Source organism: Leptinotarsa decemlineata, unplaced genomic scaffold (genome assembly GCF_025532065.1).
Source record: "Leptinotarsa decemlineata unplaced genomic scaffold, Ldec_3_MD MMD2_tig00026354_RagTag_RagTag, whole genome shotgun sequence".
NCBI lineage: Eukaryota > Metazoa > Arthropoda > Insecta > Coleoptera > Chrysomelidae > Leptinotarsa > Leptinotarsa decemlineata.
The window spans coordinates 5,727,202-5,754,915 of NW_027412702.1; the positions used below are offsets into that span (position 1 = coordinate 5,727,202).

Genomic DNA, 27,714 nt, shown 5'->3' on the forward strand with positions numbered 1-27,714 from the left:
TCGAAGACTAATATAATTCTTATAAGAGTGACAGAGACTACAGAAATGATCACAACTTATCAATGATTTTTTTTCATCCTGCGTTTGAAACACTCTAGAGATATTTCAAAATATTGAATATCATTGCAAATTTCGTTAAAGGTTTTAAGCATTCTATAAAGTGGTGAATTTTGAGCAGCATTTGTCTTTGTGCAAGTTAACTTGAAGAATTCTGTACGCCTCAACGTTCTACCCTGAACATTGAACTCAATTTTGGATTAAAGCTCTGGGAAGTGGACTAATCCTTTCATCAACTTGAAAATCATGATAAGATCCGTAACAGTTCTTCTATCCTTCATAGGCATAATATTGTATTGGCGCATAATGGGACTGTAATCGCTATTCGTAATTGGAAATACGATCTATGTTTATGTGGTACTGAGGATTCCAAACAACCGATGTAAAGCAGAGCCTACTATGTACATATGCATAATATAAATTGAGGAGAGGTTTTGTCGTTCTGAAGTTTTGACAGTTTCTTTTGAGGAATCCAATAATACTATTTCATTTATTGACGGTTTTTTCCATATGTGAATTAAATGACAACTTCGAGTCCATAATTATTCCCAAGTCTTTAACTTCTGAAACTGATTTCAGTTCGTGATTTTCAAAGTAATAATTATTTCTGATTATATTTTTGTTTCTGGAGAATGAGGTTGACACGCATTTTTGTGGATTGAGAAACAAATCGTTTGTTTGAAGGTGATTGACAATGTTTCATGATGAATTTCACTAGTTCGGACTTCCATTGTCTATTATATAAAATGATTTGAAATCCCTGAAACAAATAAAAAAGAAGAATTGAAAATGAATAGCTGAAAATAACAATTATATTAACCAAAATAAACCTGAAATGAAATAATAGTGAAATAAAATACAAGTAAAAATAGAACAATTGAATAAATTAAAATAAAGAAATGAAAAAAGAAAATAAAAATAAAAAGTGGAGCGATTCCAAGTCACGTTAGTTCACGACGTTTCGATTGTTAGTATCTACAATCGTCTTCGGGTGATGACTGGACTGATTCCTCCGAGAGATGACTATTTATAGGTCGTTCAAGTACTTTCACTTATCCCCGCTTTCCATTTTCCGCTTCACTGGTTCCGTGGGAGATGACCGTTTTGGCGGAAGTTGGCCATTTTTCGCTTGATGATGGGTTTCCATATGTTGCGTATTTCTACGCTGGCTTGGCTGAATACGTTGTTGGACAACATGTATGCGGCTTCCTTGAATTTTCTCCTAAACCAATGTTCCTCTCTGTGCAAGATCTCAGCTTGGGACCACTCCATGTTGTGTTGATGGGTCCAAACATGGTCTGCTATTCCTGATTTGCTGGTTTTCCCTCGCTGTGTGTGTTTCTTGTGCTCGGCAATGCGAACATTCAATGGCCTCTTAGTTTCACCAATATAGGATTCTCCACACTCACAGGGTATCCGGTAAATGCAATTCTTGGAATCGCAGTCCGCGTTTGGTGGCCTGGTTTTCGTGAGGCTGCTACGGATAGTGTTACCGGATCTGAAGCAGGTTCTGATGTTGTACTTGGAACCAATTCTTTTTATCCTCTCCGATAATCCTCTGATGTATAGAAGTGCAAGCACTGGTTGTGACGGCTTCTCGAAACGTCGTGAACTAACGTGACTTGGAATCGCTCCACTTTTTATTTTTATTTTCTTTTTTCATTTCTTTATTTCAATTTATTCAATTGTTCTATTTTTACTTGTATTTTATTTCACTATTATTTCATTTCAGGTTTATTTTGGTTAATATAATTGTTATTTTCAGCTATTCATTTTCAATTCTTCTTTTTTATTTGTTTCAGGGATTTCAAATCATTTTATATAATAGACAATGGAAGTCCGAACTAGTGAAAGAGAAACAAATCATTATCATCACAGAATTTTTCGAGGGGCTTCAAGTCCTCCTGAATAATAAAGGACCCAAATGGCTGCCTTGAGGAACTCCGGAGGATACCGTGAAGGGGAGTGACGTAAATCCATTTATGGCCACCATTTGTGATCTGTTATTCAAATAGGACCAAATCCATCTCAATAAAAAGTCATTCACACCGATTTCAGCAAGTCTCTTTAACAAAGTTTTGTGACTAATCTTATTAAAGGCCTTACTGAAGTCGGTGTATACAACATCAACTTGAACCTGTTCATTCATCGAGTTTAACAAAAAATCGATGAATTATATTAAATTAGTTTCTATCGACCTATGGGGGAAGAAACCATGCTGTTCACTGATTATGATGTCCTTGACCGTATCAAGGATGTTATTATATATTATTTTTTCAAAAAGTTTGCCAAATATACATAATTTACTGATCGGCCTATAATTCTTTACATTGTGTCTGTCGCCGCTCTTGTAGATTGGTGCGATATGCGAAATTTTCCATTTGGCAGGAAAAGTTCCACTCTGCAATGATTTATTGAAAATATATAGTAGAGGCAAGACAAGGTTGTTCTTGCACTGCTTTACAAAGGAAACGGGTATATCATCAGGACCTCCACATTTTTACATTGTAGGTGAGTTGAGACTGGCCTGAACTAATTGTTCTTTTAGATAATTTGATCCAACCTCTGTAATTAATCGCGCCGATTTGATCGAAGGATTCATATGAAGAGTAGCAATGCTTAGATGGCATGTATATCTCGCTTCCCAATTGATTTTTACTCAGTACATGCTCTCAATATTCTGACCTGGACAGAGGAAATCAAATTATTAATTTGGAATGTGGCTGTAAGGTTAATAAAGATCATAACTTATAATGTTATATTGGACTATTAGTGATATTTCAAAAAGATAGCTTAAAATATTATAACAATTATACATCTGGTGAACTTTTTCTCTCCACAGAAAAGAAACTATAAAATGAAGAAAGTAGCCGTTCACAGTTATTATACGAGATCTGTTCAAGAAATGAGGTGAATTTTCGTTTTTCTCAAAAAAATTTCATTTATTCACCAATTTCTATTTTGTTTTCTTCAAAGTAGTTGCCCTCAGATATAATACACTTGTGCCAGCATTTTTTCCAATCCTCGAAGTAGTCCTGATATGCACTTTTTGGTATGACTTTGAGGTCTCTCAGCGATTCGGTTTCTATCTCCTCAATCGTGGCAAAACGCCGTCCTTTCATGGGTCTCTCCAATCTTGGGATCAGGAAAAAGTCGCAGGAGGTCAAATCAGGTGAAAACGATGGCTGGGGCATGATAACGGGGTTGATTTTAGACAAAAAATTACGAACAAGCAATGACGAGTGAGCAGATGCGTTATCGTGATGCCATAGTAATGAATTGTTTTTCAACAATACCGGTCATTTTCTTCGTATTGCTTCTCACAACCGGCAAATAACCTCAAGATAATACTCCTTATTGACCATATGGCCATGTGGCAAAACTCCTGAAGTACTACGTTATGACAATCAAAGAAAAGTGTGAGCAAAACCTTGACATTTGATCGAACTTGGCGTGCTTTTTTTGATCTTGGCTCCCCTGGGCTCTTCCATTGGGACGCCGTTGACGTCATTCAACAATTCCTAAGCGAAACTCATGCGAAGATTTCTTTGGTCAAAATTCAGCGGTTTTGGAACGAACTTCGCTGACAGACGCTTCATGCCCAAAATGTTCGAAAAAATTCCATGACATGAGCCAACCGATATGCCAACATTCTCAGAAACTTCTCTAATAGTGATTCGACGATTCTCCATAACAAGTTTCTTCACTTTCTCAAAATTTTCATCGTTTGTTGATGTGCCTGGGAGTCCAGGGCGAGTGTTGTCATTCACATCTTTTCGACCTCCTGTAAAAAGCTTGTACCACTTGTAAACATTTTTCTGACTCAAAATTTATTCATCGTATGGCACTGTCAATGTTTGGAGTGTTTTTGAGCACTCAATTCTATTTTTTAGACAATACTTGATGGAATATCTTTAATCCATTTTTTCTGATACGAGAAAATTGTCGAACACGATAAAACACCAACAAAAAAATGAAAAATCCCTAATCGAATGTACGTAGCCTGCGAAATTTGAGCATTCATCTTATATCGTATTTATTGGAAAACTTTCTCTTGAACAGTTTGAAATTCAATGCTCGAATATCAAATGACGTGACTTCCTGGAAGCATTTAGAAAACGAATTTTGCGGCGTCTTTGTGGAACCAGGAAATACTGTTTAGGAACATGACATTCAGATTAGTCGTGCCAATAACATTCAAACATTTTGTTTACGGAATGAATGTGTGGATTGATTATAAGGGTCGATCAAACCTTGGATTTGGAATTGTTAATCAGACAACACAAACCAAATTTGAACAAAAAGTATAACTGAAGAAATACTTGTCGAAAAGATGGAGTGATAATCAATGAAGCTCCTCTATTCCTTCAATTCATTTCTGAAGAATCACATATGAGGTAATATTATCTGAAACTGGTGCAGTGACTGGGAGTCAGAGACGTTATATTACATTTTCCATTTACTCTATATGTTAGACCATAATACTCGAGATGACATATTCTATTATCGACTCTCGGAATTCCGACATAGACTCCCAAATGTTTAACGAATTGTATAAGTCATCTGAACAATTGTGTTTCAAAATATGTCGAATAAACATGAAAACAGTATACAAAATCGTTGTTGAATATCACGAAATTCATACTGTAACTTAAAGAAACTTTGTGTAAACTGGTTGAATGGAAGAGCAAGTTCTGATTGCGTTACTAAAATGACATGATCAGAACCTGATTTATACCTTTTGACAAAAATATATGAGATATCATTCAAGAATTGTTTGTATCATTCATTCCTTGCACTACATTTTGCCAATGAAATCAATTATTATTATTTATATCAAGAATAAACATAAGAAATTCGACCACATATATTACATAGCTCATGTCCTAAGTAACATACCACTCATTTTATACGTAATTCACAGTTTACGATTAAAATCATGCATTTCAAGCATTATTCCATATCCCTCTTCAAACAGCCTTGAAGTAATGTGTTAGGTTAGGTTAGGTCCAAAGTGAGTGAATCTATTCGATCGTCCACCGCAACCCGCAAAGGTTTATTGTGGCTCACACCTATTCACACTCGACTAAAAAAACCCAGCTTCTTAACGAATAGTATTTCAGGTCAGATGGTTAGAGCATGGCTCTGCCGAACTCCAAAAACCTGATTCGGTCCCCAGCGGGCCAGGCACAGAGTGTGTGCTCTGCTGTTTCATCATTTTCCAAACAGAGACGACACACACTGTCTTCCGACAGTCCAAGTCTCTGCATATGATGATTCAGACGACAGTGACCTTAAAGGAGGACTGTTAGACATCGTAGTTCATAGCTACTGTAGTCCACCAACTGTTTGGTATCAAGCTTCGAAGGGTGAATAAACGCCTTAGAGTGAGCAAATCCTGGAAGATTCTACCAGAAGTTCATAAATCTTCTTGCCATCCAGGTGCTCAAACTTTGTTTGGCAAAGCCTAAAGCGATGCCACTGACAGGTTCTGGTCCGATGAAACTGATTGCAGCACCCTTCTTTTCAAGGGATTCAGCAGCTTCATTGCCTTCCAGGCCATTGTGGCCAGGAATCCAGACCAGAAACAATCTGTTAAGTCTTCCTATCGAGGAGAATCGTTTTTGGCAATTTGCTACTAATTAAGACGTTGCTCGGTAGGATCCGAGAGCTCTTAACGCCGCTTGACTGCCCGAGAATTTTTTTATGGACTTGTGTATGAGGTTGGATTCTTCCAGTCTCTCCGCACATAATTCAATAGCGTAAATTTCCACTGGAAATACAGTCGCATAGGTTCCTAGGCAGGTTGTTATCTCTGTCCTGGGTCTACGACTGAAAACACCTACACCAGAACCGGAAGGTGTTTTTGATCCATCTGTGAATCAACAACTATCTGCTTTTGATATTGCCTTCTCCCGGAGGATCCAGTCCTCTCTACTCGACAGTTAGAGGCATAAAGTCAGAGGTCATTTCCAGAATGCTGTGCCTTCCAGTGTCAACCAACAGTCTGTTGCACTCTGCATTAAATTGATTTGTGCAATTGTACTTTTCTTCTGTCGAGGGCATTAAGCAGACCATCCATCAGGAGCGACCAAAGAAGGGGAGACAGTACGTCACCTTGAGGACAGCCCCTGGTGAAACTGAAGTAATAACAGAACTTTAAAAATCAACCCGTACTATGAATAATCGCATATTGAAATGTAATACTTGGCTAGCACATATTCTTACAGAATAACTAAGTACCAATTATGTTCAAACCTGATTTTTCCAAAACATTTTGTGTCAATGGTTTCCTTCGACATATCAGGAACATACTGCAGAGCCAGCAGCCGAGTCACCCAAGTCACTTGGCGCTGCTAGATGCATTAACCGTATGTCGCGTATTCTTTTCAATTTCAATGAAATTGCTACTATTCAAAATAATGTTTCGATTCGAACTGAAAATTATTATGCCAATAAGTTTCGATTGGGATATTGAAATTTCGAAACATCACATATTTATAAGTTGTTGGTAATCAAGGTGTAGTTTGAATTGAAAGATAGTTGTACTTTTTTCGTGCGATAATGTGGATCAGTGAAGTGTTTCAATGCGTTTTTCATTTCGGTCTCTTGAATATGTTGTATTGGTGAGTTTTATTTGATTCACTTATTCATTTGACTTGCCTCAGTAGAGGCAAGTAGAGAGTAGAGTAGAGTCTAGTCACTGTCATAATCGTAATATCAAATTCAACCTTCAGCCACAATCATATCTGAAAATTTTATTAAGACAGTGACAGTGATATGGATATTAATTTCATGGCTGCCAGTTTTATCGCTATTGGGAAAAAGCGTTTTATCGCTGTAAAACCCTGTTTTGGTGGAATAGCCTTCAATTTTTCTATCATTTTATCGGTTTGAAAAAAATACTCGTTCATAAACAGGAACGATACAAAAAGTTTTGAAAAACTTTCAACATTACTGTAAAGGACCAACAGGTTCCCAATTTAAACATATGATTGAAAATGTTTCATGTTCGTTTGTGAAATGAAAATTGAAATATTTTTTCAATGAAAATATCAGAAAAAATTAAAACCCTTTATTATCGAGGATATATACCTAAAAAGTTTTTAAATGTACTTTAATACGCAGCCTTGGTTCTTCACAAAAAAATTTTGAAGAGAATACTGTTTCTCCAGAGTTGAGAGAGCTGTATAGAGTTATGTTTAAAAAATTGATGTGTTTTAGGATTTTACTCATGCTGTAAATGGTTATATCGCTAAAATCTTCCATTGTTCATGCATTTTATTAGGTAACTTACTCATTTCGATTTCGAATAACATATCTTGATTTTCATTATTATGAACAATGGGACTGAATATGAATACATCCATTTCTTTTGAACGCTTAGAATATATTCGTTTTTTCTTAGAAGTTGCATCATTCACACAGTGTTATTCATGAAACAGGAAATCCTCGGCATATCAGGTTTCTGTGAAGTAATATCAACTAATAATGAATCTGACACTTTATGAGTCACACCAGAACTTCTTATCATTCATTTTTATAAGACATTAATGTAGAATGTATTATACCATTAGAAGAGATGATAATGTTTATCGAACATTTTTAAATACCCACAATAAATTGTGAAAATGTACTAAGCTTTTTCCGAGGGTTTTCAATAAATTTTCATGTTTTTTCATGATAAATGAAACTGAAAAATTTCATTATATTGTGATCTTCTCTTGAATTTTTATAACTGAATCAATTTATATTCGAAAGGTAGGTACTTTATCAGTTTTTGTCAAATTTTGGAATATCCATGGTAAATACGTTGCGAAACAAGCTGACACGATACGCCTTATTCTAATCATGAAGGGGAAAACAATGATTTCTGGCAGAAATAGAGATCGTTCTAGTCTTCTGGATCTATCTAATCAAACACTTTTCATATTCGCACTTCACTAGAGTACTTTCTATCAAGGCGCGTTTCGTTAGCCACGTTATCATCATCGGGAGATGAGTAGAACTAATTCCTAAAACTGACTCACAGCAATTTATATTCATCTATACAGAGGAACACAAGCATCATTTTTCTCTAAGGAGATGAATGTGACAGAACCGGACATTATGTCAAGGCACATAATTTCGCTACCTGCACCGAATAAATTGTGTCAAATTGAATAACAATATGTCTTGGCATAATAATTTTATTAAAATTTCGAAGAAAGCTCAGAAACTTGGTACAGAACTATAGGCTATTTCCTCAAGCAGCAGCGTAATAAATCTTACAAGTCGGTGTCCCACAGGCATACATATTTGAGTCGGTTAAAAAGTGAAAAATGTAGTATTCATTTCAAACAATAATTGTGGTTGTATGATTTGATACAACAGAGCTCAAAATACTTTTTATAGTTGTATGTATACGGCGAATAACAAAAATATGGAACATTGATAACTAATATATTTTTTTATTGAACACCCCAAATTGCTTTTGATGTTGAATTTTGATAAAAATCGTTTACCTTGCTTCTCAATCAGTACTGTTATTAGTAAATTGTAGTAAGTGTGTGAATTAAAATGGCTACGTCAGGTTTTTCTTCATTGAAACTAATGAGCAATTTTTTTTTATCTGTTAACGAATAGGTTATTGTTCTTAATTTATGTGACGCTCTCATACACCAAAATCGTTGGTGGAAATTGTTCGCAAATGATGGGAGTTTCTGAGTCATCGATATATAAATTCAATAAAGAGAGAAAAACTGAAACTGTGAAATCACCAAAATCATCTTCAGCAAGGAAAACTCTTCTTGTTGATGAAAATCACAAAACTTTCAATCAGAAGAATAGTACGTTCATCTCATTTCGAAAAAGAAATATCGATCCTCGCCTTGAAAGAAGACCAATGTCTTCAATTATAGGCAGGAAGAATTTGTGAAAAACTTTGAACGAATTGAATTTCAGCTGGGAAAAATGAAACAAAAAATCGCTCTCAATGAAAAATTATGAAATTATTTGCTAGAGGAGAATAGAAATATTTATTATTGCTCCCCTATCATTGCGAACCTAATCCCATTGAAGTCGTTTGGGCCCAAATAAAAGGTTTCGTTGTAAGAAAAAAAGATGTCAAAATACTCCCCAAAGAGTCCTTAAAAAATGTCGATTACGAAAAATGGTGAATATATATTGGACAGGTTATAAAAGAAGACGACAACATGTGGAAATTAGACGAAGATTCATTGGATTTATCTGATGATAACACACCATATATTTTTTATTATTATGTGAATATTTTCGATTGAAATGCTACAACAATATTAATTGTATATAAATGAATTGACACAGTTATTAGTTTGAACGAGTATTTTTTACTAAATTCCCAAACGCGCGCTACTGTAGGTAATAAAACGACCAGGACCCTCATCAAATATTTTGTTGGTAATACAAAAATAGGGTGGCGCGGTTAAGTAGTATGAAAACGCTCTTTCTCGACACGCGTTTCGCTAACCAAGTTAGCATCAAGTTATTAGTTTGAACGAGTATTTTTTACTAAATTCCCAAACGCGCGCTACTGCAGGTAATAAAACGACCAGGACCCTCATCAAATATTTTGTTGGTAATACAAAAATAGGGTGGCGCGGTTAAGTAGTATGAAAACGCTCTTTCTCGACACGCGTTTCGCTAACCAAGTTAGCATCATCAGGATTAAAACTATCATCACAGTGTCAGTCATCTTCTGATCAGGGCTGATACTATTGTGCAGATCAAATCGTGAGGTGTAGTTTTTGAAAAAAACATGTTTTAGTTCTGACGAATCTAACGCGTGTCGAGGGACAGCGTTTTGTTCTAGTGAGTGTTTTCAATAGATTTCACGTCAGAGGTTCCAAATTCTACTTATAAAATGGTTTAACAATTTTTTTTTCCAGCGATAAGGGTATACATCCGAAATTCGTAGCAAACTGGTAGTTTCGAGGTTAAATTCAACAATTCTCAAACAATTTTTTTAAGAAGAAGAATTACATTCATAGAACTGCGTGATTACGAAATAAACTCAGAAAGGCAGGTAATTCAAATATAACTTTAATCGCTACTTCCGTACAAACACCGCTCTCAGATTGTCTTGAGGATTTTCCTGCAGTGCATGCGCATCCCCATTGAAAATTACGTTCGACTAGGATCAGACTAAATCCGCTGAATAAGAAACTGTGCAAATTTGCTTCGACAGGTACCAAATAGCAAAGGTGTGAAGCTTAGTTTGGTTCAAAGTGAGTGGGTCTATTCGACAGTTCACTACAATCCGCGAGAGTATTAGTAACTCATACCAATTTTAACTTCACCAAATAATTCCAGCTTCCCAACAAAACTGAATAGTTTGTTTGCCGGATGATATTTCAGGTTCGATGATGAAATTGAAACTGCCAAAGATTGAAAGCAGAATTAGAGCCGCGTCGAGGTAGTTACAAAGTTTGTGCTATGTTGATCTACCATCTCCCATCGGAACTTCCGACAGTCCAAGTCTCTTCATACCATGATTCAGTTGACAGTGATCTGCTTGGCACCGACTAAGCCTGTTGTTGTCCATCTAGCTTATCTCTTTATCTAGAAAGATATAGAGATGAGGTAGGTCTGAAAAGATTTCTACGGCCGCTAATGTTTTTGAGCATATGGCTGCGGAGATAGTCTGACAAGCCTGTTTCTATACAATAAAGAAGTTTTTTCTGAGCCATTTGCCCTCAGCTTTTGGCCACCCAGCAACTGCTGCGTACGTGATTATTGATCTGGTAATCATCACATATTGCTATTCATTGGATTTGTTGGTGTCGCGCTCGCATCTACAGATATCTTTCTAGTTTTTTGGGAAATATGTTCAAATTGACAAAACTGTTCTGCTACTAAAAAAAACATGTAATACTTATCTAAATGACATATATAAAATTCGGCTTTGATACTATAACTTGAGTGCAGTTACAATTTATTAAAGTGAAAGATCGAGAAGTTACCACAATAATTATTTTCTGCAAATGGATGGCACCATCTTTAATATTATCCCGAAGAAGTTATAAGACAATTGCGACTTTTTCTAATTTCATTCGGAAATGAGCTAAGAAAATTTCAGATTTTATAATGATGTGCTCTTGCTATATTAGCGAGCTCGATCTTAGCTAGATGTTAGGGATACTTATGTTAAGCTCGATTTCAGGGGTACTTACATCAACATTTTTTGGTGAAAATTTGTATAAAAAAAGATTCATCCAAAGAGTTACAAAGCACATAACAGTTGTGAAAATTATAAAATGAATAGTAGTATAAATTACTCAGTGACCTTTAAGGTTCTTCAAGTTTCTCGGGAATTACTAGAAATCCGAAAAAAAATGTGTAATTATAAATATTATATTTCAGGAAAGATATTTTAGGAATCTCTCAAAAATAATTTCCACTCATTGCATGTCTACTTTACTTATTGAAGAAATCACAATAAATTCGAACTTAAAACTTGAGAGTAAATAGAAATAGTCTTTCAATTCTACAAAGTATGTTCTTCCATATCATGAGTAAAATCAATTGTCAAAACTTGAAAGTATTACTTACCTACCTATAAGTCAAAACAGGATGTTCACTCAAGATTTTCCAATTTCAGCATGTACATTAGAGACTCGTAGAGGTACTTCGCAAGTTCAACAATTTATTGATTTTTCAGCATTACATGGAATAGTTTTTTCAACTCCACAAGAATGTCAACAACTACCACAACATCTGTTTTTCCACCGATTTTCTCGTTTCTGTCACGAATCACGTCTATGATCCAGTAATGAACTTTTCTGACAGCGTTTCAAACAATGGGAAATCGTCACCGATACAAGAACGACTAAGAAATCGTTGTAGTTGTAAAGCCATCAAAATGCACGGCCACCTCTCTCTGTTTGTTTGTTAGCCTACATTTCGTGGGGACTGTCTGTACACCTAGCCTCATTAAAGAAATGAATGAGGTTCTACTAAAGGTATCCATACACTACATTATTTGTTGGTATAGGTAAGTATAGTGGGGCAGATGCACCGTTTGTGGCCACTTCAAAAGTTTGGTATCGTCGAATAAAGCTAGACTATTAATTACTTGACAATTTTTCACTTTTGCCACATCAAAGGAAACTGTAAATGTTGCATAATAATGCATAATAATATAGTACACGGGTTAAAATGAGATAGATTTAGGGTAATTCCGGTGAAGATGGCACTAGTAACTTTAAAACTCTACTGTGCAGGAATTATAATGAATAAAACATTAATTAATACAAAAAATAAACTTTACTCATAATTCTTATCAAATATTAATGATAAATCACTTTGACAAATGCAATAACGTAATTTTAAACTTATAAAAAAAAAGTTTAAAATTACGGGAGTGATAGCAATAGCAGTCGGGAAGAGATGGTCAATACTTTTTTGTTGCCCTTGAGATATTTTAGCTCCTTTTTTTCGTATTACCGCAGTATGAACACATGTCCTCAAACTCGGTGCAATTTTCATGCACCCAGAACATGCAAATATTGCACTGTATCCAATCTTCTATCAGTTGTGTCCTATAATAATTATCACCACAACCTCTCCAGTTATCTTTCTCTCTGTCTTCAGTTTCACTCTCAGAGGTATCATTGAAAACCATGGGAATTTCTTCGCAGCTATTAGACAACCTACGATTTACCTCAGTTTATCAGTCTTAGTGTTTGTTTTCATTATTTTTTTTTCTTTTGTTCCCTATTTTCTTTTTCATTTTTTTTCATTTTCTGTTTTGTCAAAAGAATTCTTACGTGTTTCGCTCGTTTGCGAACTTCGTGTAGTTTCACAGGCAATGCAGACACTTCGTTAAGTACTCTTGTTGGTGTTGGTTGATCCACCGTCTGAGTATATGTACTTGGGCCTGGATCTGAATTGATTGGGCCTGCGCTGCATGTCCGATATTTCTTTCAACGGGTTGGTCAATGTTCTCACAAAAGGCGTACTTCGGAATAATTCCTGGATTCAAAAGGAAAACTCCTGCTGTCCTAAATCCAGATATTGCATTTCCACTTGTCGCCGATTTTCCCCAGGCTTTGTATAATAAAAAGCCAAACTGTTGTCTTGTCAGACGACGTCCAGGGTGCTGTTTTATCCATAACCTGCAGGATTCATAGAAGTAAGTTTTGAGAGACTTGAAAACAGCAACATCCAGCGGCTGAAGGCAATGGGATGTGTGTGACGGCATTGAGAGTAAGATAATGTCATCATCAATAGCAAACTTCAGCATTTTAACTGAATTGCAATGTGTAGAATGACCGTCCAGCAAAAGGAACACTTTGCCATCTGGTTTTCGAGGCAAGAAATGCGATTTCATCCATTCCATAAATATGTCGGAGGTTATATAGGCGGATTTTTGTGACATATAAACTACTGAACCTGGAGGCAGTCCATCTTCGAATTCTGGTTTCTTTCGTTGTCCTTTCATAATGCACGCCGGAAGCATAAAATTACCCTCCAGCATTACAACAACCAATTACCGTTATCGTTTCTCCTTTTTCTGTAGAGGTTGACAAAGCTACAGCCTTGGAACCTTTTTCAGCCAAAACATGACCTTCCGTACGTATTGGTTCGGCATCTGAAGAAAATATTGAAGATTGAGAATAATTCAAAATCAGGACATAAAATTTTATGGCTATCTTTTCCGTAAATACTATGGCCATCTCTCCTAATTGTCCGAGATGGCCACATTAGGTAATTAGAGCCATTTCTCAAGTTAGTGGGTAATTCTGAGGTTAGAACACTGGAGAAGTTTATTACTTCACTGAGAAAGCACGAAAACGGACATAACTTTCAGAACCTAACTCCAGTACTTAACTCGCATGCATAATAAAAAAAACATTATTTTTTCATTATCGTTATTTTTTCGACAAAAAATCCACTGACAGTTGTTACCCGTGCCGATGCGAACCGAACTAAACGATGACTAGTGCCATCTAGTGATTATTACTTGAACTTTTTTCTATTGGCCATCTCTCCCGTACGGCCGTCTCCGGAATTACCATAATAATATTCCATATTTATTTCAAAAATAACAAACTGATAGATATACTTTATCTTTGTCCAACAATTTCAGCGGAAAAGAATTGTTGTCATATTTGAGAAAAACAAATTAATTTACACTCAAAACTAAGTCATTAGTCGATTTTTGGTGTCTGTTAACATCTTTGGTACTCTAATCTTGCTCTCGCTCACAATGACTTCCTGTAGAGCTAATATTGTAATAAGTATCTTCTTCCGAAATATTTTCTTTCGTAGTAGTCATCTTGACAATATTTTCTTTAGATTTTTTTCAACAGTCTTCTGTTGTGCATTCTTTTTTTTTACCAGCAGTATTTTCTTTACAACTCTTCGCTTTGACTTCTAATATTTTAATCCATTCATTTGAAGTAATCATCGATGGAAGGCTTATCCTGGTCTATTTTGCGTTTTTAGGAGTCGTTTTTGCGTTAGGCCTTGTTTCACTTATTGTTCGTTTCTTCAATAACCTCGCTTCTTCATTAACTTCTCTTGTTGTAATGACTTCACCAGTAGTGCTTGGACCTGGCTCAATAGTGATATTCTGGAGGATATTAATTATTATTTGGTCGGAAGGTTTTATTGTATTCTCTACTTCGATGTTTGATTTTCCGTGGATCTTTATGTCGTTTACAATATTTTCTTCTATGTTGCACATCTTTTCCTTCATGCTTGTTTGTTTTTCTAATGTGTTTTGTTCTTCTATGCTTGCATGTTCCTTGATGTCTATAGGCATGTGCGATCCTCGATGCCTTTCTGTTCTTCGATGCCCTTTTGTTCCTCAATATCCTTTTCTTCCTTGGTGTTCTTCTGATTCTCTATGCCCTTCTGATCCCCGGTCTGTTCTTCGATGACTTTCTGTACCAAAATATCCATCTGTACCTTTATGCCTACCTGCTCGTCAACGTCTATTGTCTAATAGAAAGAAAATTCTAGAAAATCAAAAATAAGTAGACCCCTTTCAGTGTTTATCGTTTCTATAACATTCAGCGGCTCATTTGAGTGTTTCTCAGTGAGTGTGAGTGTTTCACATCATCTTTAACTGATTGCCATAAATAATATACCTGGTTCTAAATATCGTTTTTCTCCTTGCCAATTAGAATAATTTTCGACGTAGGAATTCTTGAAATCTTGCAATACAAGAAGATCACTGTGTTCCTCTTGAAATTGAAAAGAGCTAATTTGTCATTTTCCACAAGCATTGTCGGAACGGTGTCTTGTTCTCCATTTGGTAAATTCTCCTTAATGTATTTTGGTAAGCGTTTAAACTTGTAGATTGTGAGTGGCGGCGCATTTTTTTCTTCTGCATTGACTAGCATCAATGTTTTCGGCGCCTTTTTGACTAATTTCTGAATGATGTTTCAAGAACGACTCGAAGCATATTTTCTTCCTGGGGTTTTCTTCATAACTTTTGGACTCGCCCCACATTCTTTTATTACTTTAATATATTAGGCCTTCTCTATTCATAGGAAAACCCTAAGCGGCACACTCAAGTATCCAAGTTACAATATTTTCCTCTATAACCAGTCCCAATTCACATTCAGGTCCGACTCGTCTACACTCATCAGCCGTTCTGCCTTCTAGTCTATTTCTGGAAGATGTCCTTAGAACGTTAAATTTTTTGGCAGCAGTAGCCCAGGCATGTTTTCTTCCCTAACTGCTTCGTTCATGGCATTATCTGTGTATTGAAGTAACTTTTTCAAAGTCATTTCTTATCATTTTCTCTAGCAGTTGGTTTGAGAATTGTTATCTTTTTCTATCACGTGGCCACAACTTGATTTCGTGTTCTATTTGTGGCCACTAAGTGGCTACTTTTAGAATGTCCAGCCAATTTGCGCTTCATTCGTGGCCACTGTTAATTTAAATATTTGAAGGTTACAAAGCTCCTAGTGACAATTAAAATTACTCAGGGATGACTTACAAAAGTCAAATAATACCTATGACAGCCATCAATTTCCATCAACCATCAAAATGTGCTTTGAACTTACCTTATTTATTTATTTATTCATTTATTTATTTATTACCTATACAGGCTATTTCAGCCTAATTACTTGGATAAATAAGGTGAATTACAATTATTTACATAAAAATATTATCTATATGTCAATGCCCAGAACTGTAGGAGATGAACTGAATCAAAAATTGTTTAGATGTAGAAAATCAGTCTCAAATACTTGTATTCAATATGCAGTCTAAAACATTTTTACGATAAAGTGCTGGGGGTTAGGTCCAGTCTAAATCAATCAAGTGTTGAAATTATTAGCTAGTTTGAAAATGTAAACCAGTGGTGCCCTTGCTGGATTCCCTATTCTTGGTATATTGAACATGAGGGTAGTATGTGTACGATGAGGAGGAATGTTGAATGGAATCACATTAAAAATTTCTGAATAGTTAATTTCATTATTTATTATTTTGTGCAGAAATATCATGCAGCTCAAGCTCCTTTGTTGTTCCAAAGATAATATTTTAAATTCCGATCTCAACTGATATGTTCTTATGGTATTATAATCAGGCAACACATGACACTGTTTCAGGTATAAATGTCTTAGTAATTTATTCTGGACTTTTTACAATTCATATAGATACTTTTGATATTCCCCGGACCAAATAATAGAAGCAAATTCTAGTTTAGGCTTTACTAAAGAATACTACAGTAGCTTAATCGTATGTATATTCGAAAAGCATGATGCCCGCCTGATCACAAAACCCAGAATTCTATTGGCAGATTTTACAGTTTTTTTTATGACTAGAAAATGAGAATTGTGAATTATAAGTTACTCCAAGATCTTTTACTTCTGTTTTTCTTTCTAGGACCTCTCCATTCATTTGATACGCAAATGTAATTGGTTCTTTCAGACGAGTTATTGAGAGCACCGAACATTTTTTCAAATTGAAGTATAATTTATTCTTCTGACTCCATTCCATAATAGAATCAATATTCTTCTGGAGCCCTATACAATCCCGAACTGTTTTTACTTGTTTGAATAACTTCAAGTCATCAGCAAAAAGTATGCAATCTGAAAATTGAAGATAAGAGGGTAAATCGTTTATGAAGAACATGAATAGAAGTGGTCCTAAATTCGAACCTTGAGGAACACCCGAATTGGCCAAAAATTTCCCAGATGTATTTCCATCGTATCTGATAATAAATTGTCTTTCTTGTAGATAATTTTTTATCAATTCTAAGAAATTGCTTGAAAATCCATATCTGCTTATCTTTTCCAAGAGTACATTAAGAGTACATCATGATGAACCTGATGAAATGTTTTATGGGAATCTGTGAATACAGTGTCCAATTGTGATTCATTTTCTATAGTGTTGAAAGATTCATTACTGAATAGTAATAAATTTGTGTTAATTGATCTTTGACTCATGAAGCCATGCTGTTGAGGTACTATATATTTACTGGTGAAACTGCTGAGTTTACTGAAAATAATGTGTTCAAGATAATTTTGCTGATGCACACATGATGGCAATAGTTCTATAGTTCTCAACATCCATTTTATTGCCAGATTTATGTAAAGGTATTGTTATGGACGTTTTCCACATAGGCGGAAACAAATTAGATTTGATAATTGAATTTAAAATATGTATCAATGGGGCTTTCAACCATTCACAGCAACCTTTCAAATATATGCGGGTATACCATCTGTACCTTCTGATTTTTTAGGTTTCAATTTTCTCAGTGCTTCATTGAAATCAGTTTCGTTTACATAAACCTGTATTACCATTATTATTGTAGCTGGTTGTGAACAAAAAGCTGACGAGGAAAAATTTGCAAAAGCATTAACTATTTCTTCTTCACTAACAGATTCGTTATTATAAACAAAACTGTTCAATTTTGTATTAGTTTTCTAATACACTTATTTACAACATCTTCCCATATCTTATAAAAGTTACCTAAAGCTGTATTCACATCATGTTCATTCAATACCGAATACCAGTCAACATCTCTAATAGTGCGACTCAGCTCAAGAAATTCGGCTTTTTTATAATTATACTTGAGAACTACTTTGAAATTCGTCGATTCTGTCATTTCCCCAAGAGAGGAAATGATGATACACACAGCAGGATGGTAACCATTCTCATTTACGAAAGGTAGTTCTATTTCATTTACTTTGCAGCAATGAGAGTTGTTTTGAGAAATAAGAATTAAGTTTAATGTACGACCCTGGTGATTTACTATATCATTATGTTGCTTGAATGCATTGAAGTCTAGGGAATCAGATAACAGATTGATTTTTTTACTGTTACTATTTGAATTTAAAGTAGTACCTGTTATTCCTTGAATGTTGAAATCACCAACAATGTATGTTTTTTCACAAAGTATTTAATATTATCTTGTAAAAAATTGAACGCAGATTCGTAAACATTATTCAGGCTATTAGAGGGAATATAAGTTACCCCGAATAAGTAAGTTTCCTTGTTTATTCTCAGTTGAATAATTACTGCTTCACGATATTGAGAATTTTGAATTTGTTTTCAATTGCTATCAAAATCCCACCTCCAGTGTTTTTATTAGTAAAATGCTAATTTCTGTTAGATCTTACCATATTGGAAATTTTCATATTTCTCCATCTCCCATTCCTTCCTGTAACCATGTTTCTTAACAAATTCCTCAAGTAAAACACGAAATGCCACCATTAGAAGCTTCATTTATACTGAGCTATGAAATTCGCGCAACACAGAACGTCGTATTTATCGTCCGAGTAATATCAAAGAAATTGAAAAACTGGAATGCTATTACCTATTTCTATGCCAAAAAGAAATATTCAACCATTATTTGTGGCTGGCCACAAACGGTGCATCTGCCCTATCATTTCAATTTGAGAAACTGTTAAAAATTACGTGTTTCAAATTCAAGACATTTAAACCACCTCAAAAGTAATTTTCCGACGAGATTATCACCCATTTCGTACAATCCATTGTTGAAAGAGTACATACTGTGAACTTCCTTTTTTATATTTTCTCAAATGAAAAAAAAATCGAGCACAGATCATTTACGATTTTTTTTCTGATTGATTCGGCCGTTACTTGATGGAAATCCATAATAATATCATAAACTACACGTTACGATTTCATCTTCACAAACTTTATTTTCAAAAATATACCACGACATGTTTTGCTCTCACAGTGGCTTTTTCATAATGAATGAAAAAGATACTGTGATAGCAAAACATGTGATGATTTTATGAAAATAAAGTTTGTGAAGATCAAATCGTAAGGTGTAGTTTAGGAAATTCACGATTTTTCTATTATGATACATCATCATGTTGCTAGAGAATTTTCCGACCTTTCGCAAATCATAAATTGTTCAAACTTCTTACTGTTTTTTTGGGTATATAACATTCCATAATCTAAAAATTGAACAAAGCCAAATCAATAAAGAATCATGTAATAAAGGGCAAACTGAAAAGTTCAACCAGAAAAGTTTCTGAGTAATATAAACCACTGAAGAGTGCAATTACTAATTTGTCGTATTTAGTGATAGACGTTTTAGAAAACAATCTTTTTCCGTTATCCCCCAGAAAAATGGCTTTCAAAGAATATAAATTGTCCACTTCCGTGTCTCATTTAATGAAATAAATATAAGCTTCAACTTGATAAACACCATGAAAAATTACCATTCGTGAAAGGGTAAATGAATAACACTATCATTACGCAATGCGCAATAGACGTTATTGCGTAATGCTATTAGAAAATCTGGGAATACCAAAAACTGAAGTCCAAGCGAACGAAGTTGAGGGCAACAGCTGGTATGGCATTATAACTATGTGTAAAGTCTTCTACAACCGAAACAGATTGAAATGTGGCGCAATTTTTGAGGAAAACCATCATTTATATGGAGAAAAGAAATTAGTTCCTAGTCTGGCTCGGGCAGGATACCTCCTTCTTTATGAAACGCACATATCGAAAGCAATAAAAGGAATCAATGTTTTGAAAACCCTTTGCTGGATATAATAGGTACCAGACCCCCATGCACATCTGTTAACAACGTTGTGGTGAAAACTCTTCCAGACTTTGGATCAATTTTTATTAAACCTAATTCAAGAAAAAGCCTAGCTAAGTTAGATTCCTTGCACCACCAGGCCCTTCAAAATGTATGAATTCAGATCACGGACGTAAATGCCATGGTTAACGACAATTTAATTTTTCAAACAATTGAACATGAGAAACCTCATTAAAAACATACACACCAGAAAAAAACATTATCAATAGAAGCCCTAAGACTCTATCTCCCACATCATCAACCAAAGCAGAAGTTATGAAATGCATATAGATGAAAACAATAAAATTAGGTTCAGATAAAAGAAACAATAACAATAGAACAATAACAATAGATTACAATTCTACCTCAGTTCAGAAAAATACAAACATACTCACACCTTCTAATACACAGACGGTTCAGAGGTGGAATTTGGAACCTCCGACGTGAAATAAATCTGATGAAAACACTAAGTAAGTAGAATAAGAAAAAAAGTTACAAAACTTCCCCACCTTGATTCAAAAAAGAGTTTGATAAATTATCCTCTTCCAGAAATCCTGGATACGTTTTTGAGCAGACTGCCGTTGCAACCCTCGTTTATTTGCGAATTACATATATTCTGTCGAACCCATATAGAGGGCATCTCCTCATCAACATAACATCAAGTGGGCTCGGGCTGAAATCATCCACAAGGAGGAACACTGGTTTAGGAGAAAATTCAAAGAAGCCGCATATATATGTGGTCCAACAATGCATTTAGCCAAACTAGCGTAGAGATACGTAACATATGGAAACCTCTAATCAAACGGAACACGACCAACTCCCGCCAAACGGTCAGCTCCCGCTAAAAACCAATGAAGCAAAGAGAGGGAAGAGGTGTTCCATTCTCATTTAAACTCATTTATTTTGTATCACACTGTATGTATTTATATTGACACGAGTACCTTCGAGTATCGGGCGTGCGTGTGTGGTACCACGAAACAAGGGACTTACCGCCTCTCTGCCCAGTATCTAAAAATCTGCCGGCGCATCTATGTAGCTCAACTCATCAAGGTATGTCATGAAAGTACAATACAGTGATATTATTTCTAATATATAAAGTCTCAGTAACCTTATTATATACAGTCTGCTAAAAACACCACCTATTTTTTGGTCCTTCGAGCTGGATTTATATTTGTAGTAATAGCATTGTTATTTTTTTTTTCAAGTCATACGTAAAAAATTCGTACTTCTCTCGATTTAAATACGAAGTTCTCTTTAGGTACAAACGCAAAACTCAGTTTCTGGCAATATTTCATTCACGTTTGGTTTTTTACCGGTGAATGTTTTGTTCAGGAAAAAAGTCGCTTTAATTCTCGATTCTCGCTGGTAGATGATTGAATAGATACTCATAATATAGTATCATATACTATGGTATATACTCTCTCGTTTTATAATATAATCTCTCACTTGCACATATTAAAATAATATTCTGTCTATATTATTTATCTCTCATATAAGTTGAATTATTCTCTGAACTCAGTTTCTGGCAATATTTCATTCACGTTTGGTTTTTTACCGGTGAATGTTTTGTTCAGGAAAAAAGTGGCTTTAATTCTCGATTCTCGCTAGTAGATGATTGAATAGATACTCATAATATAGTATCATATAATATGGTATATACTTTCTCGTTATATAATATAATCTCTCACTTGCACATATTAAAATAATATTGTGTCTATATTATTTATCTCTCATATAAGTTGAATTATTTTCTTTGAAAATAAATACACTTTTCTCATACTCATTATATACCTACCATCTATATTGTGTAATAACTTTTATATAATTGCATAAATTGAAACTATTTTCTCATTATCATCGCTCATATATATAAAAAGACTCTGGTACCTCGTCATTGAACACAACCTTGATTTTTTTTTGCATCTCGTTCGAACTCGAACATTTGACTTCGTTTTTTCTATTTCTCCACATTTTTTTGGTTCTTCGTAAATAGTAAATTAGTAAATTGTAAAGTAAATTGAAAAGTTTGAAAACCGTCGCTGTTAACGCACTTAATGATGAGTCCGTTCACGTGAATTTTCAATGTATATATAAACATATTGATACGATAAAAGATGCATTTCACGAAATTCACAGTAATTTAACTGCTTCATTAGCCTCGACAGACAGTGATGATCTTGCCTCCCAACATGATATTCACAGTTTGTTTATGGACGAATTTTATGAAATCCAAACAATCTATACGCAGTTTTTTTCTACATTGAGTAATTCGACACATTTGATTTATAATTGTCCTTCCTTTTTAGCTCAATCTCCCAAAAAAAGATATTCTTTGGTTAAATCTCAAAATTGGTGTTCTAATTGCCTAGGTTTTCGCCATAATTCTCGTGTTTGCTCTTCTACCACTATGTGTAAGAAATGTTCTGGTAGACACCACACACTTTTGCATTTTGAAAATGTTTCTTAACCCCCAGCCATTTGTAATAATGATCAACCTTGTACCTCAAATGATGTTTGCTTATCAGATAATCCTGATTATTCTCAACCTCGTGTCAATCTCTTGTCTCATTGTAATTCTACTGTCCTTCTCTCTACTGCTATAATTGAAGTCAAAGGAAAACATGGAAAATTTCATAAAGTTAAAGCTGTCCTAGACAGTGGAAGCCAGTCTAATTGTATCTCCTCAAAATGTGCTCACCGTTTAGGTTTATCTCTAGAAAAGATATCTGCCTCTATTTCTGGCATTGCTCAGAAAGATTCTTTTTCTCAACAAGGTGTACCTTGTTTAGTGAAACCTGTTAATAAAATCTCTCCTCATTTCAATCTCGATTTTATAGTCATTCCCAAGATCTGTTCCAGTTTACCCGAACAATCTCTTCCTATTCACAAATTTTCTCAATTCTCGAAATTGGCAGATTCTCATTCCAACATATCTGCACCTATAGATATACTTCTTGGTGCTGATATTTTCGGCTCACTTATTACAGGTAAAACTATTTCCAGTGGTGTGGAAAGGCCCGTTGCCCTTGAAACCTGTTTTGGTTGGGTGATCATGGATAAAGTTCCATCTGCATCTCATAGTAATTACACCTCCTCATTTTTTGCTGCCACCGATATTTCTCTCGAAACTTGTGTAACTCGTTTCTGGGAGTTAGAACAAGTCCCAGATGCTCTTCCCATTTCTCTCGAAGATGATTCTGTTGAAACTCATTTTATAGAAATTTTACAAATTTTAGGAAATGGTCGATTTCAGGTTCAACTTCCTTTCAAGTCGGACCTTCCCTCATTCAATGGTTCAAGAGATATTGTTCGCCATAGGTTTCTCTCCCTGGAACGTAAACTCATCAACAACCCAGATCTCAAGAAAGAATATAATGTCTTCATAATATTTAAATCTTGATCACATGTCTCTCATAAATTTTCGTAATGTATCTGCCTCTCACTCTTATTATATTCCCCACTTTTCTATTTTAAGACCTGATAGTCTTAACACTAAGCTCCAAATTGTGTTTGATGCTTTAACTAAAGATCTCAACTCTCAATCTCTCAATGATACACTTTTCCTTGGTCCCAAATTGCAAAATGATCTTGTTGCAATTCTCCTTCGCTTTCGTTTGCCTTCGATAGTTTTCACTGCGGACATCAAACAGATATACCGTCAAATTCTCATTCATCCCTCTCACACACCCTACCAGAAAATTCTCTGGCGAGGAACCCCTATAGGAATATGTTTTGAATACTGTCACCTATGGTGTCAACAGCTCCCCGTTTCTGGCTATTAGAGTTCTTCATCAGTTAGCCCACGATCATCAAGATACTCATCCTCTAGCCTCTTTTCTACTTCTCTCCAACACTTATATTGATGATATAACTGAAGGGGCCAATAATATTGGTGAAGCTCAAATTCTTCAAACTCAGTTGATTACCTTACTAGCTAAAGGTCAATTTAAACTCCGTAAATGGGCATGTAATGTTTCCGAACTTCTCTCTCATTTACCTCATGACCATCTTCTCATTAAACCCCTCTCTTTTGATAAATATTCTGCTTCCGTTATCGAAATCCTTGGCCTCCAGTGAAACCCTATCTCTGATTCATTCTCTTATCATGTCATTCCTATCACACATACTTGTACAAAACGCAATATTCTCTCTAAAATGGCTCGTATCTTCGACCCTCTTGGTTTTTTAACTCCTCTCACTTTTCTTCTCGAGATCCTCTTGCAACAATTATGGATCTCTGGACTAGGATGGGATGAAACTCCTCCTAAGCATATTACCTCTGTCTGGAACGAAGTTCTTAGTGAACTCTCTCATATTTCTCAATTAAATATTCCTAGGAACATGGTATCAAAAAAGTCCCTCTCGTGTACTGTGCATGGGTTTTGTGACGCCTCTGAACGAGGATATGTGTCGTGTTGTATATCTGCGTTGTGTCCAGGCCGATGGTTCTATATCTGTCCATTTCGTCGCAGGGAAGTCGCGAGTAGCCCCTGTAAAGAAGCTTTCAATTCCCCGTCTTGAACTTTGTGGAGCTTTGTTATTGAAGAAGCTCTTGAGTTATACTCTCAGGATTATTGAATCCCAAATTCAAGTTGAGAGCTCTTCTGCATGGACGGATTCTACCATTGTGCTTTCATGGTTATATTCATCTCCTCATAAATGGTGCACTTTTGTTGCCAATAGAGTGGCTCAGATTCAGGAATTCTCTACGTCTCACTGGCGACATGTCAGATCTCAGTATAATCCAGCAGATGTTGGTTTGCGTGGCTCGCTTCCGCACGATTTGCTTAGAAATAGGCTATGGTGGACGGGACCGTACTGGTTCACTCTTCCTGAAAATTCTTGGCCTTCTGATATAGCTGCTAATCTCTCCGAGATTACGGAAACTCAAGTAGAATCCCGTAAAACTGTTATCATTACTACTTCAATCCCTCATTTTATTGCTGTTCTTCTTACTAATTTGAGCTCCTTTCTCAAAACTCAAAGAATTCTCGCGTACACTCTTCGCTTTATTAATAATTCTCGAAATGTCTCCAAACAACACTCTGATTTTCGTCTCCCTTCTGAATTAGATTCAGCTCTCACTCATTTAATAAAGTTTGCGCAATATCAATCTTTTTCGAATGAAATTACTCTCTTAAAACAAAATAAATCTCTCCCAAAATATTTAAGAAAATTAACTCCATTCATTGATTCTCTGGAATCCTCAGGGTGGGCGGAAGATTGCAAAATTCCTCCTTAGCTAAGGATCATAAACACCCTATTCTCGTTCCCAGTTTTCATCGCTTCACTCATTCGCTCGGTCCTCTCAAAATGTTTCATATGTTTTCTCAAGCTAAACCCTTTGTCCATACCGGCGTTGATATGGCTGGTCCCCTTTATATCACGCTCAAACGAATGCGCGGAGCAAAAACTCACAAGGCCTACATTTGCATTTTTGTATGTATGGATATAAAAGCAGTTCATATCGAACTGGTCTCTAATTTATCTTCGGAATATTTTCTTGCAGCTCTTCACCGATTCATAGCTCGTCGAGGACGTTGCAATCATCTTTACAGTGATTCTGGTTCAAATTTTATTGGCGCAACTACATATTTTAAATCTATTGCTCAAATTGTTTCTCAGGAAAATGCTTTACAGTTTCATTTCAACTAAAGCTCCCAATTTTGGAGGTCTTTGGGAGTCTCAAATCAAAGTCCTGAAAACGCACTTGTTTCGCGTTATAGGTTCTCAACTTCTCACTTATGAAGAAATGAATACTGTGTTAGTACAGATTGAGGCTGTATTAAATTCTCGCCCTTTATGCCCCATCAGCTCGGACGCCAATGATTTACAGGCTTTGACTCCCGGACATTTTCTCACCCTTGAACCACTCAATTCTCCACCCGACTCTGATCTAAGCCACGTGAAACTATCGCACCTATCCAGGTGGCAACTACTCCAGCAAATGCATCAGTCATTCTGGAACAGGTGGCATAATGAATATCTGCATACACTCATGCAGCGAAAGAAATGGACAAAGCCTTCTTCGTGCATTGACTTGGGTACCATGGTCTTAGTTAAAAATGGTGGAGTTAAATCATTTTTAACTCCACCATTGAACTGGAACTTAGGGAGAATAACTCGCGTTGTGAGTATCAAAACAGCTAGCTCGGAACTAAGGCGACCCGTGACTCAGGTTTGCCCGCTTCCAGATAATATCTAAAACAATATTTTTTATTTCTCAATTAGTTTTAACATTATTTTTTTACACTTGATAGTAGTAATATCTCAGTTTTGATTTTTTCATTATTTTTATGTACAATTTAATCTCAGTACATAAAATGTGACCATTTTAGGTGGGCGGTATGTTCCATTCTCATTTAAACTAATTTATTTTGTATCACACTGTATGTATTTATATTGACACAAGTACCTTCGAGTATCGGGCGTGCGTGTGTGGTACTACGAAACGAGGGACTTACCGCCTCTATGCCCAGTATCTAAAAATCTGCCGGCGCATCTATGTAGCTCAACTCACCAAGGTAGGTATGTCATGAAAGTACAATACATTGATATTATTTCTAATATATAAAGTCTCAGTAACCTTATTATATACAGTCTGCTAAAAACACCACCTAAGAGGGGATAGGTGGAAGCAGTCGAATGACCTATAAATAGTCAGATCTCGAAGGAAGTCCAGAATAAAAATATGGCAAATAGGATGGCCAACCAAGTCAAGCAGGCCATCATTGATCACCGAAACGAAAGGTGGGAAGAGCTCTTAGAATCCTTCGAACCTGGGAGTGATGACCTTTGGCGTTACCCGCAGGCTCAGGGGGAAAAAGGCTGCTCTCTCACCCATTCACGGAGAGTGCGGAGTGTGCTACTCCCCCGCCAACAAAGCGTTAGCTTTTGCTGACACGATGGAACGTCAGTTTCAGCTTAAAGTTGACGACGATGACGACATCGACCGCGATATGCTGTTGGAAGACCGGGTTCACCGAATCCTCAGGGAGGATGACGATGATGACATCCGTCCAGCTTCTGTGGAAGAGCTGAAGGGATACATCAGGGCCGCAAAGGCCAAGAAAACTCCGGGGGTCGACTCAATAACTAACAAGTTACTAAAGAGGCTCCCGGACAACTGCGTCGAATGCCTTCTGAACATAATAAACAGTTCGTTGGCTCTCAGACACTTCCCCAGTAGGTGGAAGCATGCGATCGTCGTCATGGTCCCAAAACAGGGTCAGAACTCGTTGTTCCCACAGAATTATCGCCCGATCAGTCTACTTTCGTCGGCGGCTAAGCTGGCTGATGGACGATGATGACATCCGTCCAGCTTCTGTGGAAGAGCTGAAGGGATACATCAGGGCCGCAAAGGCCAAGAAAACTCCGGGGGTCGACTCAATAACTAACAAGTTACTAAAGAGGCTCCCGGACATCTGCGTCGAATGCCTTCTGAACATAATAAACAGTTCGTTGGCTCTCAGACACTTCCCCAGAAGGTGGAAGCATGCGATCGTCGTCATGATCCCAAAACAGGGTCAGGACCCGCTGTTCCCACAGAATTATTGCCCGATCAGTCTACTCTCGTCGGCGGCTAAGCTGGCTGAATGAGTTGTTCTCCAAAGGCTCAA

At 36.0% G+C, this 27,714-nt stretch overlaps 3 protein-coding genes across 5 annotated transcripts in view; 2 read left to right on the forward strand and 1 right to left on the reverse strand.

The window, feature by feature from the left end:
- LOC111509205 (uncharacterized) overlaps positions 1-11,955 on the reverse strand; it is a 64,981-nt gene extending 53,026 nt beyond the window's left edge. The window contains exon 1 of one of the 3 annotated variants that reach the window (XM_074184040.1): positions 11,630-11,955. The gene's annotated coding sequence lies outside the window, so the exon portion shown is untranslated. Of the gene's footprint in view, positions 1-11,625 lie in introns of all 3 variants that reach the window. The other 2 variants (XM_023164903.2, XM_023164902.2) reach the window with 2 other exon arrangements.
- A 10,547-nt stretch (positions 11,956-22,502) lies between these two features.
- LOC141486378 (uncharacterized) lies at positions 22,503-23,495 on the forward strand. Its single transcript, XM_074184244.1, has 2 exons — positions 22,503-22,506; positions 22,570-23,495. The coding sequence occupies exons 1-2, from the start codon at positions 22,503-22,505 to the stop codon at positions 23,493-23,495; spliced, it is 930 nt and encodes a 309-aa protein (XP_074040345.1).
- Positions 23,496-25,724: 2,229 nt separating this feature from the next.
- LOC141486379 (uncharacterized) lies at positions 25,725-26,300 on the forward strand. Its single transcript, XM_074184245.1, has one exon. It carries the CDS (start codon positions 25,725-25,727, stop codon positions 26,298-26,300), a length of 576 nt encoding a protein of 191 aa, XP_074040346.1.
- Positions 26,301-27,714: the final 1,414 nt, after the last annotated feature.

Excerpts from the sequence above, each read along its gene's own strand:
- LOC141486379 (XM_074184245.1), top strand. The coding sequence starts at position 25,725 with ATGCTTTACAGTTTCATTTCAACTAAAGCTCCCAATTTTGGAGGTCTT.